Here is a 20,922-nt window from a genome sequence, read left to right on the forward strand (position 1 = left end):
AAAAAGAACCCAAACACAAAAGCCTTCCTAACCCTGTCGTGGCTCACTTGAAATCCTGTTAATACTGATGCATAAGTGGGAAAGTGAAATACAACTGTAAAAAAAAAAAAAAAAAAAAAGAAAGAAAGAAGAGTAACATTATTCCAGTTCAGAGAAGGAAAGCTTAAATACAGAATCCAAAGTCTGGTAGTGGTCTCCATTAGCAACAGGTAAATAGCATGTTTTGACTGTTTTAGAGATAAAACCAGCAGATAAAAAAACTAACAGCTTTTCTTTTAAGGAGTTGAAGAATATCATACTCCTGAATGCTTCCCCTTAATTTGCTTTTGAAACTCAAACATTACAGCATTGTAAGTTTAAACATACAGTCTAAGGAAAAAAAGAAAAACAAACAACAAAGCATTGAGCTCTACTTACTGAAAATAGGAATGTAGCCACAGCTGTTTCTGTGCTGTCTGTATACTGTATGGAAGCGAGCCACCAGCTTAAGGAAGAAATAGAACATGTACATTTGTTTTTTGAAAGACATACTAGAAGCAGCTTATTCCTCCAGATGCTTGCTATCTATATTATCTTCATTGCTTATTTTCAGAAAATGGTTAAATGCTCAAGTAATATAAACTAGTATGTAGTTGGATGGGGATTTTTTCCTCATTCTTGTAGTTTAAGAAGTTTCTAAACACTACACAGCAGATTTACACTAAGAGAAACAATATACAAGCTATAGAATTAAGTACTTTTATAAGACAGATATTTATGGGTAATTTTTTGTTACAATACCACTTGATATCAACAAATCAGAATCATTACTCATACAAGCTAGAGGGAATAAAACAGGCAACTTTCAGAAAAACCCCAAAACAAAGTAGACCACCAAAAAACATTTTAAAAAGCAAGAACTTCTCTGATGAAATTATATTTGTATTGATTTGGTCTTTGGCTAAGGCACGTTGTGATTTCTCCAAATGGATTTAAAGAAAAGTCAGCCATGGCATACTGAGTTATATTAGTATTGTTTATTACAAACATGATGCAAAACCTACTGCATTCAACCTGTCCTAGAAGATACCATTGAGACCTGTTACAAAAGCTTTACGACTCTCAGGAATGCACTAACTGCACGAGTCCATGGAGCTGTTCATGTGTACAAATACAGAGTTAAGTAACTCACCAAGTTATTTCACAATGTGAAAGAAATTACAGTAAGAAGTCATTGCACTTCTTACCATTTTTTTTTCCTAAAAGTTTGCTAAACAGATGCTGAGACAAGCAAAAGTATTTCAAAAGACCCTAACTAACATCTATAAATGCACTGGCTGCAGTTTCTACATTTGTCCAACCACCACTCAATTCAGATGAAAAAGAGAGCTGAAAGCATGCCTGCTAGCCCTGTGTTCAAATTCTACCAATTGTTAGAAGAGTTCAACACCTACTCTACTTCATACTACACAGGAGTACAGGTATTCAGCTTGGAACAGGAGCACGTGTTTATGAATTCACCAATGCCAAAGAATCACTGAATTGTTGAAGCTGGAAGCACCCGCTGGAGATCACCTAGATTAACTCCCTGCTCAAAGCAGGGTCAAACAGAGCATATTGCTCAGTACAGTGTCTTGTCAGGTTTTGAATATCTCCGAGAATGGAGACTCTACAACCTCTCTCTCCCAGCAACTTTAAACATCAGAAAACATTTTTGCTATAAGATTACACTGGAATCTCCTTTATCTCAATTGATGTCCACTGCCTCTTGTTCTTTCACCAGTCAGCATGTGAAGAATCTGCCTCTACTTTGCATCTTCCTATCAGGTATTTATACACATTATCAGATCTCCCAGGAAAGTTCTCTTCTCCAGGCTGAAGAATTACCCAGCTCTCTCAGCCTTCCCTTGATGCTCCAATCCCTTATTCATCTTCGTGGCCTTTTGCTGGGTTTGGTTCAGTATGTCCATGTCTGTCTTGTACTGGGAAGGCAACAACTGGACACAGCACTCCAGATGTGACCTCACCAGTACTAAATAGAGGGGATGGGTCACCCCACAGCAAAGTGCTTCCTAATGCAGCCCAGGATGCTGTTGGCCTTCTTGCCACAGGAGAGAATTGCTGGCTCATCTTCAGCTATGTGACCAGCAGCGCTCTCAGGTCTTTCCCCAGTCACCCCTCAGCGTGTACCTGGAGTTATTCTTGCCCCAACACAGTACTTTGCATTGCTCTCTTTGAGCTGCTCAACATTCTTGTTGGCCCATTTCTCTAGCATGTACAGCCCCTCTGAATGGCAGCACAGTCATCTGATACATCAACTGCTCCTCCTGAGTTTCTATCATTTGCAAACTACAGTGTATACTCTGCCCCACCATCCAGGTCATTAATGAAGATATTAAATGCCCCAATATCAATGCCTAGCACACACCACCACTACTGGCTGGCCTCCAGCTAGCTAGCCTTTGTGCCACTGATCACAACCATTGAGGCCTGGCAGTTCAGCCAGTTTCCAAACCACCTCACCATCTACTCATCCAGCCTGTACTTCATCAGGTTGTCTGTAATGTGTTAGGAGACTGTGTCAAAAGCCTTAAAGTTAAGACAAACAACATCCTGGACACTCCTGTCATTCATCAAGCCAGTCACCTTGTCATAGAAGGACATCAGGTTAATCAAGCATGATTTCTCCTATATAAACGCATGCTGACTAATCCCAATCACTAATCCTCATGAACCTCTTCCAATTGCTTTGACCTTTTGCAGACTAATCAAAGACAGCTTCGCACTGACATCAGCCAGGTCCCTTAGGATGCAAGGGTGCTTGCTTTTGAGAAACAAAAGCTTTGCTGCATCAGAATACTACAGTACTTCTTCCTCTTTCAGGCTGGCTGGGGCTATGCTTTCTATACAAACTACTGACTTTATTAACACAAACATGAGAGGACTGAACAACTGCATACTGCAATATTAAAAAAATTACTAATGAGTAGTGAAACATCTTATTCTCTATTGTATCTGATGTGCGGGATGGCACTGCAAAGACATCACAAGGAGAACTTGGCACACTCAAACCTGAATTTTCTGTCAAAATGAAAGTATGATTAAGTTAGAACAGTAGGCAAGAGCTGATTTTTCCTTACAGTGACATATGAACATGGTTATACAGACAAACATTTTACAACAATGCCCATAAAGCTTTTTCTATTCAATCACAATAGGAGAGCTAGAGTCAGAGCTCCAGCAACAGTAATAAAATGATTCTACTGCCACCTATTCTACCAGCTTCTCAGCAAGATGACAACTTCAGGTTCATTCAAAATCAACCACTGAAGTGATTTTGCAGGACATTATGACCACAAAATGCTAATAAATGGGGGTTCATCTGCTTACCGGGATAGCCTTCCAGACTTTGCCTCACATTGTTCACGGTAGGATAAACCTTGGAGAGGGGTGGGGGGTGGTGGGGGGTGGGGTGAGAAAGAATAGTTTTGATGACACAGCTCTAAATACACAAGCTCTCAATTTTCAAACAAAAAAAAATACCTTGAGGAAAACATTAAAAGCTTCATTTTTCAGAATAAAATGACAATGCAGCCTAAGAGAAGTTGTGTGCCAGTAACATAGGAAGTCTGTAATATCTTTACTGCTTTTGCACAGCTTACCAAAATTAGCTAGCAAGACTCAAACAATCCTGCTTCAACCACTTCCACAGTGTCAAAGTAAGCCCTTAACATTATTTTATGAGATTTTAGACTCATCTCTTAAGTATCAGTATGCAGGGGCAATTAGCATATGGTAAGGTCGTAGTTTGACAACATTTTCTCCTTGATTTAACAAGCTCCTGCTACAAACTTGTTTCTGCACATGCCCTTAATTGTGCTAATAACCAAATAACCAGGTTAGAAAATAATTTGGCTTAGGTATTAATCACTCAGGCTTCAGTTACATCTCAGTAGCAGATACAAGACTCAACGGAAGACAAAGATAATATAATGATAATGTAACACTCTAATGTCATAGAGATGGAAATTACAGTACGTTTCTATAGTATTCCATATACAAGTTAGTATGTAAACTAAAACACTGAAGTGGCATCCTTATGACTTCACAATGGAAAGTACATCAATGCCTTCCAAAAGGTAAAAGCAAACCAATGACCAAGATTTAAACAACAAATGAACAAGTGTTAAGTAAAGGTCACTAGCATCTAAAAGACATACCAAACGGAGTGGAACATCACATTTAAGGAGAGCTGTCATACTGCTGCCTGCAGCCACCAGGCTCTCCTGGAACTCTGAGCACAGCCATTTGGACCCATCGGCTCCCATTGAACCAATGCTTGAGAACTGTCCAACGACAGGCCAGGATTCTTGTGCTGGTATTGACAAAGCATGCTCTTTCAAAAGCTAGTGAGGGAAATCAAAACATTGTTAGACTTCAACAGGCAAAGAAAACCTTAATTAGTGGTTTGACATTGCTTCTGATATAATAAAGCCCCTATAACTCACTTCTGACAACAAAAAAAATTAACATTCAAACTATCTAACTTTGCAACAGAGAAGTCATAAGGCTCTCCAAATAAACCCACTTTTCCTTCAAGAGAAGGTCAAACATTGGAAGTTTTATCCAAAAGCACTGAAGCCCACCATTAAATAATGAGTAAAAAGAATACTAGCAGCTCTTCCTAAAAACATGAAACATTAGCTTTGGAATCACAGTAAATTAAACAACTAAAACTTTTTATATTTGGTGGTTGCAGGCCATAAAATTCCTCTCATATCCTAAAGCCCCAACTACAATAGAAGCCTACAATAAGATGGGAAAAAGAACAGTTGGAGAGAAAACTGAAATAATCCTTTTAGAGGAGTTCTTTAGCTGTGAATGAAATTTAAAGTCACATTAAAACCAGATGGATATAGGCATATATTAAATTGGATACAGTGGCTACCTTTTCCCTCTGCAGAGAGGATACAAAATTAAGTGACCTCAGTCACTAAAAACACAATCTTTTCAATCACTTAAGCATCTGCCACAAGACCATCTTTATCCTTTACAGGATTTTTCTGGTTTATTTTGCTATCATTTAGTGTCTTGCTAGGCAAAAAAACCCATGCCAACAACACATGAGAATGGGCAAGCACTTTATGAGCAAGGGGAGGTCTAAAAGAGTAGACTTGTTTTGGAAAGCACTACGATATATAGGTATTTTTTGTCACTGAAATTTGGCATGGACAGAATTAGAATGTCACATAAAATTCATGAGGGAATTTCAAATAATGCCACTTCAGCAGGAGGTGGAGGTTGAAATTTCCCCAGTTCTGAGGCACTTAACAGATGATATGAAATACCTTACCTCATTCTAAACAAATACAGAAAAGGAGCCCCATAAACCTGAGAAATACAGTCTTGTATGAAAATTAAGCATTATGGCTTGCCTAAATAAACATACAATTGTTTAGGTTGGGAAAATGCCTTTAAAATTATCAAGTCCAAACATTAACCTAGGACTGCCAAGTCTAACACTAAATCGCACCCCTATATGCACCCCATCTATAAGTCTTTTAAACACCTCCAGGGATAGTAACTCAACCACTTCCCTGGGCAGCCTGTTCCAATGCTTGACCACCTTTTCTCAGTAAAGAAATTTCACTTAATAGCTGAACTAAATCTCTCCTGGCACCAGTTCAGGCTCTATCGCTTGTTACTTGGGAGAAGAAACCCACACCCACCTCGCTACAACCTCCTTGCAGGAAGTTATAGAGCACACCAAGCTCTCCCCTGAGTCTCCTGTTCTCCAGGCTAAGCAGCCCCAGGTCCCTCAGCTGCTCCTCATGGGACCTGTGCTCCAGACCCTTCACCAGCCTCATTGCCCTTCCCTGGACACGCTCCAGCACCTCAGGGTCTGTCTTGCAGTGAGGGGCCAAAACAGGATTTGAGGTGCAGCCTCACCAGTGCCCAGTACAGGGGGACGATCACTGCCCTAGTGATCCTAGATCCTTTTACCACTTTGAGACAGGTGTACCCCATCTGTTGCCAACAGACCTGCTATCATGTGAACTGATTCATGATCAAAATACCCAAAATTCTTCCAAAAAAACAAATGGGGGGGATGGTGGCATTTAAAAAAAACAAATAAATCTATGTTCCTAATTATTCAGTTGATTTAAAAAAAAAATTTAAAAAATCAAGATCTTAGAAAGATAACAGAACAAAACTAAAGACCTGACTGAACTGATGGCATCACCTACATGCAAATTTGGTGTTAATGTGATTTTTTGTCAGGTCAATAGGAAAGAAGAAATTCTAATAGCCCTCTGCATTTCAGTAAACAAAATAAGCCTGTTCCCTATGTGCAAGCAAGTCCGTATCAACACATCTTCACTCAGTGAGTGCCTTTGAAAAAGGCTGTATTTGTTTCCCAGTCACAAAGTTTTTATGGTGTCATACCTGTTAGAAAAACCAACAGCAGACAAAGACATTTGAGTCATGGTGACGCCTCAGATATCCGTTAGTACATTCAGACCACAAGCTGAGCATGGTAGTAATTCCCAGGAATATTACGTGCAAAGTCTACGCTGTGATAAGTTGGAAGCTTACGTTATTGCTAGCAAACCGTACCAATGTATTAAAAGATTGCTGATCATAGCTGGAAAAATTGAACTAAAGAATGCTCCCCAAAATTATATTTACAGTTAAAATTATATTAACAAAAAAGATTATAGTTTTAGTACCTTCCTGAGCCTAAGATGACCCCACTTCTCTTTGTCACTACCTTGATATCGTCCAGGGGTAGAACCAAGCAGATATACTCTACAGAAAGGAAAAACACAACGCAAAGTTATTTGCAACTCTGAAGTGTTTTGGTTTGCAAAGTATTAGGGTATTTATGTAAAACCTATCAGCAAGGCTGAACATAGAAGTACAACTAGAAATAGTTAATCTTTCACATTTAAGCTTTATAATATAAAGTGGATTTTCAGCTGTGTAATTTATTATTAGCATCCTATACAGCTGTCATGCACCACCAGGCTATTCTATAGCCTACACAAGAACTGCATCTATTCCTGTGTACAAAAATGCAGAAGACAGATCATGTTAGCATAAATGCAAAGAGCTCTTATTTGGCACAGAAATAAATATGTAATTTTGAGTAAAGCCAATCTATTGCTACATCTAAATTGGAAGATTCATTCAGTATGAGATTTCATTTGGTCACCTAATAGTTCAGATGCAAAGTACACCTTCTTCAACTGTCTTCCTAGTAATGGTTTAGTATCCTGTTTGACTTTACCCTGAGAACAGACCTGCTCAGATTCAAAACAATGCTTTAAGCAGCTGTTCTTTACTGTACTCATGCCTAGTTTTATCCATAAATGAATGTCCCCTACATATTTTATCTGGCAAGGAACTGATCCTTATCTTAACAACTGACTCTTCCCTAACCCATGCATAAACGCACATCAGTTAGGGCTCTACCAACCTCTCCAAGCTCATGTAGATGACAAAGTGAATAAGAACAGCAGCTCAGGGTGTTAGCTCACTTGATTAAGACAATTATTTTTATTTTTTACCCCTTCCAATCTTCTAAGAATCCACATAAAGAAAAAAGGACTTTTTTTTATGTATTAAACTAGACAGGATTTCAGTCTCTATTTCCACCAAATTTTTTGCCAGCTTATAAAACTACTATTAAGCAGCCAAGGAGATTTACACTCTCTGAAGCAAATGCCACATTTCAGTAGAAATGTGGGATGTATCTATTAGAAGTAAATTAAGCATCCTGAATTATTTTAAGTTATATCAGCAATGCAATATTAGAGAAGACCATTTCAAGACAGAGTTATTATTTAACATAACATTGCCTACCAGACAAATCCATGCCTGTAATGGACAAATATCTATACATATGTATACAGACTGTACTTATATGGTAAAGTTCAGAAACCTATTCTTAATAAAATCCCCATTACAGTAACCTTGGCCTGTATGATCCCTCTTGCACAACAAACTAAATACAATGCAGTTTTGTCTACTGATAATTTTATTGGAGCAAATATTTAAGCTAGACTGACTTAAATGAAACCGAGTATCTATTACGTATATCTACCTTGTGTCAAGTTATTGCTGATGCACCTTTTTTCATTCCTTTAAAACATATGTTTATAAAACTAAAAGCTGGTCAGTTCAACATAACTTACATAAGATTTAAAAAACTGCCTAAAGTTAGACTCATGTTTGAAGACTTAAGTCTGTAAAAAGGTAAGCTTACAAACCAAACCCATGGTCTAATAGATCCTAACAGAGATGTTTAAATTTTTTGGAAAAGCAGCGTGCAAGTTATTATAAACACAAGATAACTTATACCTTGTTTCTGATAAATCATGTTCTTGAATCAGATCTATCCATTCCTTGAGCGTAGGAGAATTGTAAGCCATCAAGTAACTTATTAGGTCGGATTTAAAATTAGTTTCAGATTCACCAGCAGAACCAGTTGTTCCCTGAGGTAGCCTTGGATATAAAGGGCTTAGCCATATTCTAAAAACAAAGCCACAAAAATAAGGACACCACACATTAACACATGGCTTTAGTAAGTGATCAAAGCACACCTGAAGGTCCCAAATGAGTACTAGACAGATCTATTGTGATACTAACTACAAAGTGACTTGCCTTTATTTTACAATTACAGAATCACCAGGTCTTATACTCAATACCATAGAGCTAATACTTCCAAATGAAGACAATCTCACACTTATCCATACACCTGTTTACAGCTTTCACCACTGTTAAACAGGCCAGGCTCAGACTTACCAACGAACAGTCCTTTCAAAGATTTTCTGTACGATTAGAACACTGTAATGAATTCTTCCGAGGTATTGGCTTCCATAATGATATAGAAAAAATGACCAATTACAGCATTTCAAAGTTCTGCACAGTTTGAAGAGTAACCCACAGTGATAACTCGCTTCTCCAGAACTTCCAACAGAATAAAATAGGGTGGGCATTATGCAGGGAAAACATCTAGCATTTCTTTCTAGTCACACATTATTGTAGCCATGGAAACCAAAGGTTCTGCATTATCAACTTTACAACACATTGATATTATCCTCTGTAATTCAGAAGCCTATAAAAATAAGAAGCCAATGAACCATCACATTCGTGATACTGCATATTATTGCAGGGTGCAAAAGCTAAAAAGAAAAATGGTTTTCATTTTTGACAAGTAGGGCAACTTCTTAACCATCCCAAGTAGGTATTTTCATGCCTTCTTCACTTTCTGAAAAGCTAACTACCAAAAGATACTAAAGCCATCCTTAAGTAAAAGATCTGAAGGCAAAAAAATCAGTGGTTTTATTTTGCCACTCAAAACCCTTGAGACCTTCCCCCAGACAAGTGAGAAGCATCAAAACCTTGCCACATTTAATGGCAGCAAAATGGAAGTCAAGGTGAGAGTAGTTTCTGAAAAGCCATTTTCAATCACAGATTCATTTAGGCTGGAAAAGACCTTTGGATCATCAAGTCCACCTGTTAACCCAGGACTGACAAGTCCATCACTAAACCATGTCTCTAAGCACCTCATCTACATGTTTTTTTAAACGCCTCCAAGGATGGCCATTCAACCACTTCCCTGGGCAGCCTGTTCCAATGCTTGACCACCTCTTCTCAGTAAGAAACTTTTTTCCTAGTACTCAATCTAAACCTCCCTTGGCGTAACTTGAGGCCATTTCCTCTTGGCCTGTTGCTTGTAATCTGGGAGAAAAGACCGACCCCCACCTGCCTACATCCTCTTTTCAGGTGTTAGTAGAGTGATAAGGTCCCCCCAAGTCTCCTGTTCTCCAGGCTAAACAGCCCCAGGTCCCTCAGCTGCTCCTCATGGGACTTGTGCTCCAGACCCTTCACCAGCCTCATTGCCCTTCCCTGGACACGCTCCAGCACCTCAGGGTCTGTCTTGCAGTGAGGGACCAAAACAGGATTTGAGGTGCAGCCTCACCAGTGCCCAGTACAGGGGGACGATCACTGTCCTAGTCCTGCTGGCCACACTGTGTCTGATACAAGCCAGGATGCTGTTGGCTGCCTTGGCCGCCTGGGCACACTGCTGGCTCATATCCAGCTGGCTGTTGACCAACAACCCCAGGTCCTTTTCCGCCAGGCAGATCTCCAGCCACTCTTCCCTAAGCCTGTGGCATTGCATGGGGTTGTGACCTGGCACATAGCCTTGCTGAACCTCATACAACTTGGCCTCAGCCAGTCAATCCACCTGTCCAGATCCCTCTGCAGAGCCTTCCTGCCCTCCAGCAGATCAACACTCCCTACCAACTTGGTGTTGCCTGCAAACTTACTGAGGGTGCATTAGATCCCCTCCTCCAGATCATCAACAAACATATCAAAGAGGACTGGCCCCAACACTGAGCCCTGGGGAGCACCACTTGTGACTGGCCACTAGCCAGGTGTCACTCCACTTACTACCACTAGCTGGGCTTGGCCATCCAGGCAGCTTTTAACCCAGCATAGAGTCTAAATAGCTGCTTCAGATTTGTATGAAGAGTACTTCATAGCTAGGCAATTTTTTCACAAAGGGACAGCATGGCATAATAGAAGATCTTAAATCAGCCAGAACAAGTTTAAGGTAACAGCCAGCTCAGGACATAACTTTGTTTACAGTAGAAAGCAAGTAGAGTTCAGGCTTAGACACCTACCACAATTTTAGGCTTGATTTTTGGTTTTGCAAGATAGCTGTATCTTAGGAGTGTAAGACTTGTAGCACTGGATAATCCAACCTAGCATCTTGTCTCCAGCAGTAGCAGATACCTACTGAAAGTATTCAAGTAAACATACACCTGCTAGAGATTGTTGCTTACCCCTGAGTTTTCTGGTGCCAGTCTTCAGCAATAAGATTGGATGTATGTATCACAACTCGAAGACCTTCTTCATATAACAACAACATCATTTTCCTTTTAAAAGAAAAGGATACATAATACTCAGTCTATTTCAAGTGTATTGAGTGTAGAGATAAATTAACAATTCATTAAAATGCTCCAAGGTAGTTATTATCAAAACCTTGTTCTGCACAGTGAAAACAGTAAGACTTCAATCCACGTGCATGCCAAACTCATGGCAGTTATTAGACCACCCCCAAGTACTTTTGTCAGCAGCATCTTACAATATATTCTGGAGTACAGCTTAATATCTCATGCAACTGATTTCCCCAAACAAAAAATTAATACTTGCAGAACACTTTCTATATTTGCTACGTTCTTTAGATAAAATTATTCCTTTGCAGATAGTTAAAAAATTAAGGAACACTAAATGGCCTGTGCTTATAGCTGAATTAAAACCTAGTTCTTTTCTCAAACTGAGAACTTTCAAAATAAAAGAAGGTATATAGGTAACTAACCATTGGGATAGCAAAAAAGGCTATCTATCATAAATCTAAACTCAAGCTACAGCACAAAGGCATTTTAAAATTAGTAATAGAGTTAAAAACAAACATCTGTAGTTTTGGTAACATAAATGTTCAAATTTTCACATACAAGTTTTCAATAGTTGTGTAAATACAGCATATCCATGTGACCCTGAAGGATGAGATGGTTTTCATAGAAACCAATGCTCAAAAATGAAAGCTGTAAGGAAACACACTTATTTTCATTGCTGTCCCGTAGCAAGATAATGCTATGCAAATCATATCAGACTCAAGTTTAGACAATGATTTATTCAGTAATTTCTGCTTTTGATGTTAAGAGCTCAGCAAACTAGTATTCAAGTACCTGCACATTTTTCCTGTGCTTCCTGCATAGTTTATGCAATATGCAAGACTTCCTAACTATAAAGTAGTTCCCCACGTGTTATGCCTTGATCTAAGCACAAATAGAGTTGACAGTAAAATAAGTATTTTACAGCAAAATAAAGATTAAGGTATATAAGTGATAACTGATTAAAACATCACTACCTCAAAAAGGTCACCAACTTGTAATTTAAGTTTTACATCATACAACAGGAATGATGTGAATTTAAGTCTTTATATTTGATGGGGTGGAAACTGTCAAGCTTCTCTTCAAACAAAATTGTTTCATTACCCAACAATATCCAGATTTACTGGTCTGCTACACACCTGATGTTTTCCACCTGCAGTAGAACATGCATTCAGAAATACTACCCAGAACAACCCTTTAAAATATAGAGCTAAAGAACTGTAGCATTACACATCACTATCCATTACTTATCCCAAAGCATGGTAGAAGAAAAAGTTTAAAGTTGGGCATACAAGAATGAGAGCTGCTGCTTAAACTGCTTAAGTGAAAATAACCTAAAGCTTTAAAAACAATCAATTTGAAAAACCACCTCAATTCCATCCATATACCTCACTAAACCCGAGAAGCAACATTCATTTTTCAAATGCTGATTTTTCCCTTATTTGCATATTCTTCTCCAAGTAGGCAATGAGGTCAGTTTGCTTTCTACCAGAAACACACCACAAATGGCTCTTTAAGATCAATGTTTTAGCATAATATTATGTTTTATAAAGTGAGTTTATGAAAGGATTGATTAAAAAAATACTGCAGTGTCCTGAATCCAAAGATCTTTGCTGTAAGATTAAATTTGTTCTTATCGATAGCTTGCAATCTACAAAATCCCCTTTGTGACACTTCTACAATACCAAATTTAAGTTTTTTTGAGAAGACCTCAGAATTCACTCTTCCCAGATCCTCCACATTAATTGCAAAAACCGAGTAAATCAGTGTTATGTCTGACCTGCCAATGACTGATCAACTCTGCATTACCGTTTTGGTATTAAGGCACGAGTTAAGAGCCAGGACCTGCACTTCACTGACTTCAATTTTCTAACTTGTACATCTCATATATACCCAATAAACTGATTTGCTTTCTCAAACTAGAGCAAGCCTATAATCTATAAATACAAAATAATTATGGAAATTCTTCAAGACTCAGCAATTTCTATGAAGGCCAGTTTTATGGCTTTACAGTAACTTGCAGATAAATGAAACTGATACATAGAGAACATGAAAGGTACTACTTTTAAGTTTCATTAATATATATCAGGCTTTCAGAATTATGTTTTCACAAACAATAATCTATCTTGCTATGCTATAAATACTGTGGACTACTAATTAGTCTAGAGTCTTAATCACAGTAACTGCATGTACCAGCTCCACTTCTAAAGATGGCCAGTTTTCTGCTTCATAGCTGTTACTTACGTATGATGAGTTCCAAATGCTATATCCAGCTTCGCCTATAAAATTAAGAAGTTGATCATTAAAAATTCCTATTGTGCATTCCTATATGCAAGAATGTTAAAGGAGAGGCGTTTCTTCATTTTGTTTCACTTCACTGCTCTCTAGCGGACAGATCACAAAATACATTTCTTCCCCCCCCCCCCCCCCCCCCCCCCCAACACCTTTAAACATATTCCCTAATTTCTAAAAGTTAGACTTTAAACAGCCACGCAACTCTTTGCTGGAACTGCTCCAGCAGAATTTCTGGTCTCTTACCAGCAGTATTTTCAGAAACAGTCAGCTTTGCAGAGAAGGACCTGAGGTTCCTGCTGGACGCCAAGCTGACAGAAGCCAGCAAGGTGCTCTTACAGCAAAGATGACTAACAATGTCCTGGGCTGCATCAGGAGGATCATTGCCAGCAGGTCACGGCAGGTGATCCTTCCCCACTGTTCAGCACTGGTGAGGCCATACATTCAGTGCTGCGTCCACTTCTGGGCTCCTCAGTACAGGGAAGACATGGGCACACTGCAGGGTCCAATGAAGGGCCACCAAGGTAATTAAGGGACTGGAGCATGTCTCCAATGAAGAGAGCTTAAGAGAGCTGGGCCTATTCAGCCTGCAGAAGGCTCAGAGAGGATCTGACCAGTGTGTGTAATACCTGAAGGGAGCGTGCAAGGAAGGAGCCAGGCTCTTTTCAGTTGTGCCCAGTATCAGAACCAGAGACACGGGGCACAAACTGAAACACAGGAGGCTCCCCCTAAACACCAGGAAACACTTTTTTACTGTGAGGGTGACTGACCACTGGCACAGGTTGCACAGGGAGGTTGTGGAATCCCCATCCTTGTTCATATTCCAGATCTATCTGGACAAATGGATCTGAGTGACCCTGCTTGAGCAAGAGAGGTTAACCAGATGACCTCCAGAGGTCCCTTCCACCCTCAAGCATTCTGTGATTCTGAAGTATACGATGGCTGTTACAAGCAGCTTAATGGCTAACATTACAAAGAAAAGCATAGAAGCCAGACAGAAATGCTTTTTTATTAGTGCTTTGCTCTTATTAAAGAGTATTTACAGCACAATTTCTAGGGAGAGAACAAAACATGAGTTACAGATGTTAAGAAAGTACTTTTAGCCAGTGACAGCTTCAACATTGTTCGTTTTGGGGTACTAGCATGAAGGAACATATGTAAGTCTACCAGAAGAATCTGAAGGAGTTTTCCTGTCTGAGAATACCATCACAAATGCCATTTCCCCCTTCTTCCTTAATAAGACTGAGTGCAACAGATGGCTTAATTTCAGCTAAAGGATGATACAAATTTCAATTACCTGACAAAAGCTAATGTTCTCATAAGGGCGAGCCTGTGCAAGCAGTTCAGCTTTGGATTCTCTCTTTTCACCATGAACTATCAACAATGGCTTCTTCCTTAAATAAAAGGAGATTACTGTTAAAACATAAGTGAATTAGTAATCAGTCTAAACCACTCCTTAATGTAGCTATGATTTGTGGCCCCTAAATCTGATAGCCCAGCAGGAAGATAGCACTAAAAATCTATATGCCTTGTTAACTAACTCAAAAGGGCAGTTAACTACAATAGAACCTGTAAGAGAAAGATACTAGAAAACTTTAATGGGGAAAAAAAGGAAAACAGGGAACACAGTAAATTAAACATCACAAAAGAAACTAATAATACAAGATCTTGTAAGGAACTCCTGCCTATATGGAGGGAAACAAACAAATTAAAGTTCTCAGAAGTACTGATACACACACTGTGGATCTAAGACAATGTAGTAATTGTTATCTTACAGAGAAGGTGGGAAGGAAGAGGGAAAAGGAAAGGGCTAGGTCTACTGCGGCAATAGTTTCATGTTCACTTCCTAATGCTCCATTATACTGCATTTCCAGTAAAAAAAAAAAAAGATAGAGAGAAAACTGTACATCATACACTTACTTCATCTGCAGTAGGTTGCAAATACCAGAAAGGAATTTCAAGCAAACATAAAACCTGCGTTCACAACAATATCATACCCGTGATATATTACTCCGATCACTTTCACAGTTTTCTTGTGCCCTTCCCACATTCCCTCCTTTCTCCTGCATTACCTTGCTCTTGGCTCAGTAAACCGTATGGCAAAAAAGTTTGTTATTCTGTCTTTATTGGTCATCTACTGCATTGTTATCATGGCCCACAATGGGAACTCCTAGGTGTTAATTAATAAAATGGTCAGAGTTCAATATGGCTAGTTTCTGATTTAACAGTCTTGAAAAGAGTCAAGAAATCAATAGAGAACTACAACTGTGGAATAAACTTTCACGGAAAACCAAGAGTCTACACATACACAGCTAGTAACAATTTGCAAATGCAAACAAGTGTTTATCATTCACTTATAACAGGAACTTGCATGAACAGAATGATTTGGAAACTGTATCATTTCATCTTCATAAAAATACCTGAATTCCTGCGGATACTGTCTCACAAGCCATCCCACATCTATACAGTAGTTAAACTTGTACATAAGGAAAAGAAAGCAGACTTATTAAAAAAGAAAAAGCAGACTTTGCCAGAACAATGAACTACAGCAAAAAAAGCTTCCTACACAGAGTCATCAGTCAATATTACGTATCATACATAGCATGTTTTCAGAACATGTGTATTTTTGAATTTGACATGCTTTCTTTCATGTCTCAATTCAGGAATAAATTTAAGTTATTAAAAAATATATATTATTTAACTTGAAGAACCATCTCTTTGCCACATACTTATATCATGAATGATAGCAAAAGCTATGCAATAACAAAAACATCACTCCTAGATCACAAGGTTATTCTCTTTAGAAAACATATTTACGTGCATTTAAATATGCATTTTTCAGTTGCACACTCCCCCAATAAAGGGGAGAATGCCATCTTACAATTGCCTTAATTTTAAGTAGAACATGGAATGATTTTTGTATTTCAATAAATTGTACAGCTGAAAAGATTTATAGTTTCCTCTGTATTTTAACCAGGTTCCCTGCTAATACCAGTTACAAACAAGTGAGAAGACATGAAAACATTCCCTCAATTCAACAATCCTGGGTATCTTGTGTAAACATGGATTATGAAGTTTAAAGTGAAGTAAGAAAGTGAGATCAATTTGGCAAACAGAAAACTCACCTGGGCAGAAGATACCAGAGTCCCAAAAAGAGGAGACAAAATATCTATTAAAAACATTAAAACATAATTGAGTCAAAAAAAAAAAGTTCAAGTAAACTTCACATCTCAAACAGTTTGATAACTACCACAAGTGCCAGACGGTTCACAGACTTGGTCTAACAGAGACATTCACACTTAAGTTCACTATTCTGAACACACAGAATTCTCCTGTGAAACTCTTATGGTCTTATGTTTATAAAAAGTATTAATCCTCTCAAAGTAGAAAACAAATTTTAAGAAGATGGAGACCAAGATCATATGGAAAAAAGGACATCAAACTACTCTCTCCCCTATAGAGAGAGCTTGTACAACTGTGGCAGAGTAGAGCAATAGGGGCACAGGTAATACTTAAAAGACTTGTTGCAGACTATTCTTAGGATATGTGTATCATTAGCTCAATCATGGTAACACAGAAAACTAATCCAACTGAGGATTTATAACCCCAGTAACAGAAGCACAACAGCAAGTTGAGAACAAATTACAAATATGTTCTAGGATAGACAAAATATCTCATACCCTATCTCTACAGAAATCAGGTTTTGCAGGTTAAACTTCTCAGCCCCTTCACCAGCTCAATTAATCACCTAGTGGGACAACTACTGCTAAGATAGAACAAGTCAAAAGCCACAATGAATTCACAAAGCGGATACACACAGTAGTAAAGCAACTGAGGTCTCTGACACAAGGCTGCCATCAATAATCAATGCTCATAGGGAGCACATGAGGTCAAGGAAGAGTTATAACCTACTTGTATAGGTCTTCAGTCATTTGTTCTCCTTCAGAGAACTACTTTTTTTTTACTACAACTACACAGCATTCCTGAAGCATCAGTACTGTACACCAAAGACTTCATCTTGACTTGTGCTCACTTCTAATTACATTGAAATGGGCCTACGAATCCAAGCCACAGAACTTCAGCTGTACTGTCTTGTACTGCACCATATAATAGTGAACTACTAGGTCCAAACCACTCAGCAGCATAAAGACAAGTACAACTACTCAGAGATGGTTAGGCACCCAAGAAAAGCACCCCTTTAAGAACCAAAGGCATATGGTCTTCCCCAGATTAACTGACAGAGAAAGCAGCAATAAGCAGCACCATATGATTTGCCTTTGCTAAGCGCACAAGAGATTTCTAGAGCACAGTTCCGAACTCACAACAGACTCTGTATCAGCAAATTAATGCTTTATACATTATACATCTAAAAGAGACAGACAAAGATAACGGAACCAGTTCCTACAACTTGGACATTTAGAATATGAAGCTTCAGCTACAACAAGGAATACATGCACCTAAAAATAGCCACAAGCTAAAAATAAGCACTCTCTTGCAAACAAGTCTCCCAAAAGCCCACTTCAGTAGAAGCCACTTGTTCACCTTTTATGTGCAGGGCTCCAGAATTATAGCTCTGTTCAATTCCTTTGACTTTCGTGAGAAAAAACCTGAAAGGGTTCCCTCCATTCAACAAATCCCAGGTATCTTGGGCTTCATCGGGTGTTTCATTATACTCCTCTGCTTTCTCATCCTCTAAGAGTTCATCATCTTTGCAAAGATTCTGAGGATGCTCTTTGGGTGCATCACATTTTTCTTCTTTCACTGTTTCTTTGTGGGCATGGTTTTCTCGATCTTCAGGCTCTTCATCACTACTAGAAAGACACCAACCTAAGCCTTCTTGGCTAATTCTCTGTTTTCCTGCTGGAGGTATTTCTGTAGAAAAACTTTTATCACTGGGCTTCAGGGGAGAAGCTTTTCTCTTATGAGCAGCCTTCCGAGCTTCGGAGCATGGATATTGCGGCCCACTTGCATTGCCACATGCGGCACCCAACAGTGAAGATGTAGATGGTTTTTCACTGTCTGAATTCTCCTCAGTACTTTCATCACTGCTAGATACTGTCCACTTTCCATGTGCACCTTCCTGAAGCATGTTCCTAGGGATTACAAAAAGAAAACCCCGAACAAAAGTTGTGCATTTTTCCTACGCTTAAGCCTATTTCCCTTCGCAGTTTCCATTTGCTGATTACCATGGAATCTTATATTTAGCAGAATCTCCATGCAACTTCTGACTCGGGAATATTTCATAGTGTTCAAGGGTTATTTGTGTCAGTGCCCAGGAAACAAAGAAACACGCGCCATGGGAGCAACCATCAAGCGGGAAGCAGCTAAAGTGGAAATCTGCACATGGAAAACGGGCTAGGAGAGGGGCACGTACAAGAAAGCACTTCGAAAGTCAAATGAATAGTTTGCCCGACGCAGATCTTTCTCACAGCGACCCCACCGCTCCGGGCTCCGGCGCGCGGAGGACACGGGAGCACGGAGCCGAGCCAGCGCCGCTCTCTCCGGGACCACGGCCTGGAGCCACAGACCCCCGCCCCTGCCAGGCCCACAGCCGCGCTTCCCCCCTTCGGCCGAGTGCGGCAGGAACGCCGTCCGCCGCCGCCCATGTGGACGGCACCGCTGCTCCCGCCGGCTGCGACACCGCCCCGCGGGGGAGGCGGAGCCCGCGGCCGAGGGAGGCACCGCAGCGGGGCGAACGGCGGCCGCCATCCCGCCCGCCTCCAGCTGCCGCCGGCTGAGAGAGGGCGAACCAGCGCGCAGGCCGCGGCGCCAGGGGCAGCTCCCCCCGCCCCGGGACCCCGCCACCCGCCCCGCCACGGGAGGAGCGCGCCTTACCGCCCGGCGCGGCGCCCGGCAGCGCGCCCCACGCCCGCCGAGAGCCGCGGAAGGCCAGAGCCCGCCTTCGACCCGCCCCGCCCCGCCCCGCCCCTACTCCCGAGCCAATGGCACGCGGCTCATTTCAGCCAATCGGCACCGGCGCGGCGCCTGCCACGCGGGAGGTGGTGGCGGCCCAGCGGTGAGGCGCGGGGCCCGGGCCCGGGCGCGCGCACGCTGCGCGCCCCCGATGCCGCGGGGCGCCCCCTGGCGCGGCGGCGTGGGAGAGGAGCTGTGGGGCGCCCGGTGATGCCTGAGGGGTTTCCCGCCCTCCCGGGGGCGCACGGGCGTCAGGGGGCACTCGGGCAGCTCTGGTATCTCTAAGGCTGCTAAACCGGCAGAAACAGCCCCGCCTTAGTGACCCGAATTAATCTAATAAATTTGTACTTGACCTTAATATTAGTTTAGGGAAAGTGCGGTATTTGCATAATCGCTCATTGAGCTCGGTGTTAATGACTGTGTCTGAAGTGTCCCGCTAATGAGGTAACTGCCTGACGGCTACAAGAAGGGAGCGGGAGGAAAACAGGTGTAAAATTAATCAGGGTAAGAGCACAGGGGACATCAAAGCTTCCTCCCTCTGCCAACACGAACTGCCTCAGGTTTGGGGCTTGTTACTCCTGATTCACCTCAAGCTTGTGACTGCAGTTAACAAATAACGTGAGTGTCTTATATCAGCATGTGATAAAATCAGCAAGCTATGCCAAGAAATACGTTAATAAAATTTCAGCTTGGTGGTGTAATTTTATTAGTACTTTTCTGCAGAGTTGCGTGTGGTGCCTCCTGAAGCAGCCTGGGGATATACTCTTCAGTACTACGGGGTTAAACGTTTTATTATCAGCCCTTGCTGAAGGTGGTCTGTGGGTAAAAAGCTGTTAGGAAAGCTGCATGGTTTTGTATGTTATGTGTGTAATCTCTTGTCTAAGTATAGCTCTGGAAAGAGTATTTGTTTTCTAAAAGTACTTCAGGAAAATCTGATGGCTTGTGATGATGCTCGCATGGCAGTCTCTCCTTGTAGTTCCTGTCTATATAGCGACTTAACTGAGAATTAGAGATGCCTGGTATTTTTCAGGAAAAAAATTCAAGGTCTTGCAGAAACAAGTTCAGTTTCTAGAAGTCTGTACTATATATAGTTTGCAAACAGCTTTCTAGTAATAAGCACGTGAAATGTAGAAGTAGGAAATCTTTAGTTTAACCCAACAAAAATTCAAAATTAAATGGACTCAGTCCATTTTCAGCTACTGTAACAGAGTAGATGAACAGGGCTCTGCCAGAGATGCGACTAAACTTCAGCAGTTTATAACTAGCACAGTTTCTTCAGCAAGTGTCTATTTTATTCTTCCCATAACAGTTATTCAAAGTAAGAAATATTAGGTCAGGTTTATTGGTTTTTAATGCAAATCACTTTCTGTAGGTTTTTGAAGCATGTGATGAAGATAACAAAGGCTGTTTAAGCAGAGAAGACTTGAAAGTTGCTGTAGTGATGTTTGGTTATAAACCCTCAAAGGTATTTATTTTTTGATTTATATTCTGAAGATCCAGCTTATGTAGATGTCTCACTATTGATGTATCTCTGTATTGACTGGTCTGCACTAATTGGATTACTGTATGTTTGGTAAACAAAAATACCTACCAATTCTTAAAGTAATTTTCTTATCTGGGGGTATTTATTTCAAAAGAAAATAATCAAACCTCTACCTTTCCTATTACAGACTATGATGAGCAGAAGGATGCGTGTGGTATTTCAAATGTGTACGAGGTTATGAAATGTGACTTACTGAGCTTGTTATGGATCAGTTACTGGGTTTTATTA

At 40.4% G+C, this 20,922-nt stretch overlaps 2 protein-coding genes across 2 annotated transcripts in view; one reads left to right on the forward strand and one right to left on the reverse strand.

The window, feature by feature from the left end:
- The window catches only part of TDP1 (tyrosyl-DNA phosphodiesterase 1), a 45,408-nt gene extending 26,252 nt beyond the window's left edge, over positions 1-19,156 (reverse strand). The window contains exons 1-12 of the mRNA XM_055716570.1: positions 19,074-19,156; positions 17,781-18,331; positions 16,364-16,407; positions 15,659-15,714; positions 14,536-14,632; positions 13,191-13,225; positions 10,836-10,928; positions 8,344-8,514; positions 6,711-6,789; positions 4,200-4,385; positions 3,370-3,418; positions 418-484 (exon numbers count right to left, since the gene is read on the reverse strand). Coding sequence (XP_055572545.1) covers positions 418-484; positions 3,370-3,418; positions 4,200-4,385; positions 6,711-6,789; positions 8,344-8,514; positions 10,836-10,928; positions 13,191-13,225; positions 14,536-14,632; positions 15,659-15,714; positions 16,364-16,407; positions 17,781-18,327 — 1,424 coding nt within the window. The 5' untranslated portion in view covers positions 18,328-18,331; positions 19,074-19,156. The remainder of the gene's footprint in view (positions 1-417; positions 485-3,369; positions 3,419-4,199; positions 4,386-6,710; positions 6,790-8,343; positions 8,515-10,835; positions 10,929-13,190; positions 13,226-14,535; positions 14,633-15,658; positions 15,715-16,363; positions 16,408-17,780; positions 18,332-19,073) is intronic.
- A 24-nt stretch (positions 19,157-19,180) lies between these two features.
- EFCAB11 (EF-hand calcium binding domain 11) overlaps positions 19,181-20,922 on the forward strand; it is an 80,720-nt gene continuing 78,978 nt past the window's right edge. The window contains exons 1-2 of the mRNA XM_055715972.1: positions 19,181-19,237; positions 20,524-20,616. Of these exons, the coding sequence (XP_055571947.1) occupies positions 19,181-19,237; positions 20,524-20,616 (150 nt within the window). The remainder of the gene's footprint in view (positions 19,238-20,523; positions 20,617-20,922) is intronic.

Source organism: Falco cherrug, chromosome 7 (assembly GCF_023634085.1).
Source record: "Falco cherrug isolate bFalChe1 chromosome 7, bFalChe1.pri, whole genome shotgun sequence".
Lineage (NCBI taxonomy): Eukaryota > Metazoa > Chordata > Aves > Falconiformes > Falconidae > Falco > Falco cherrug.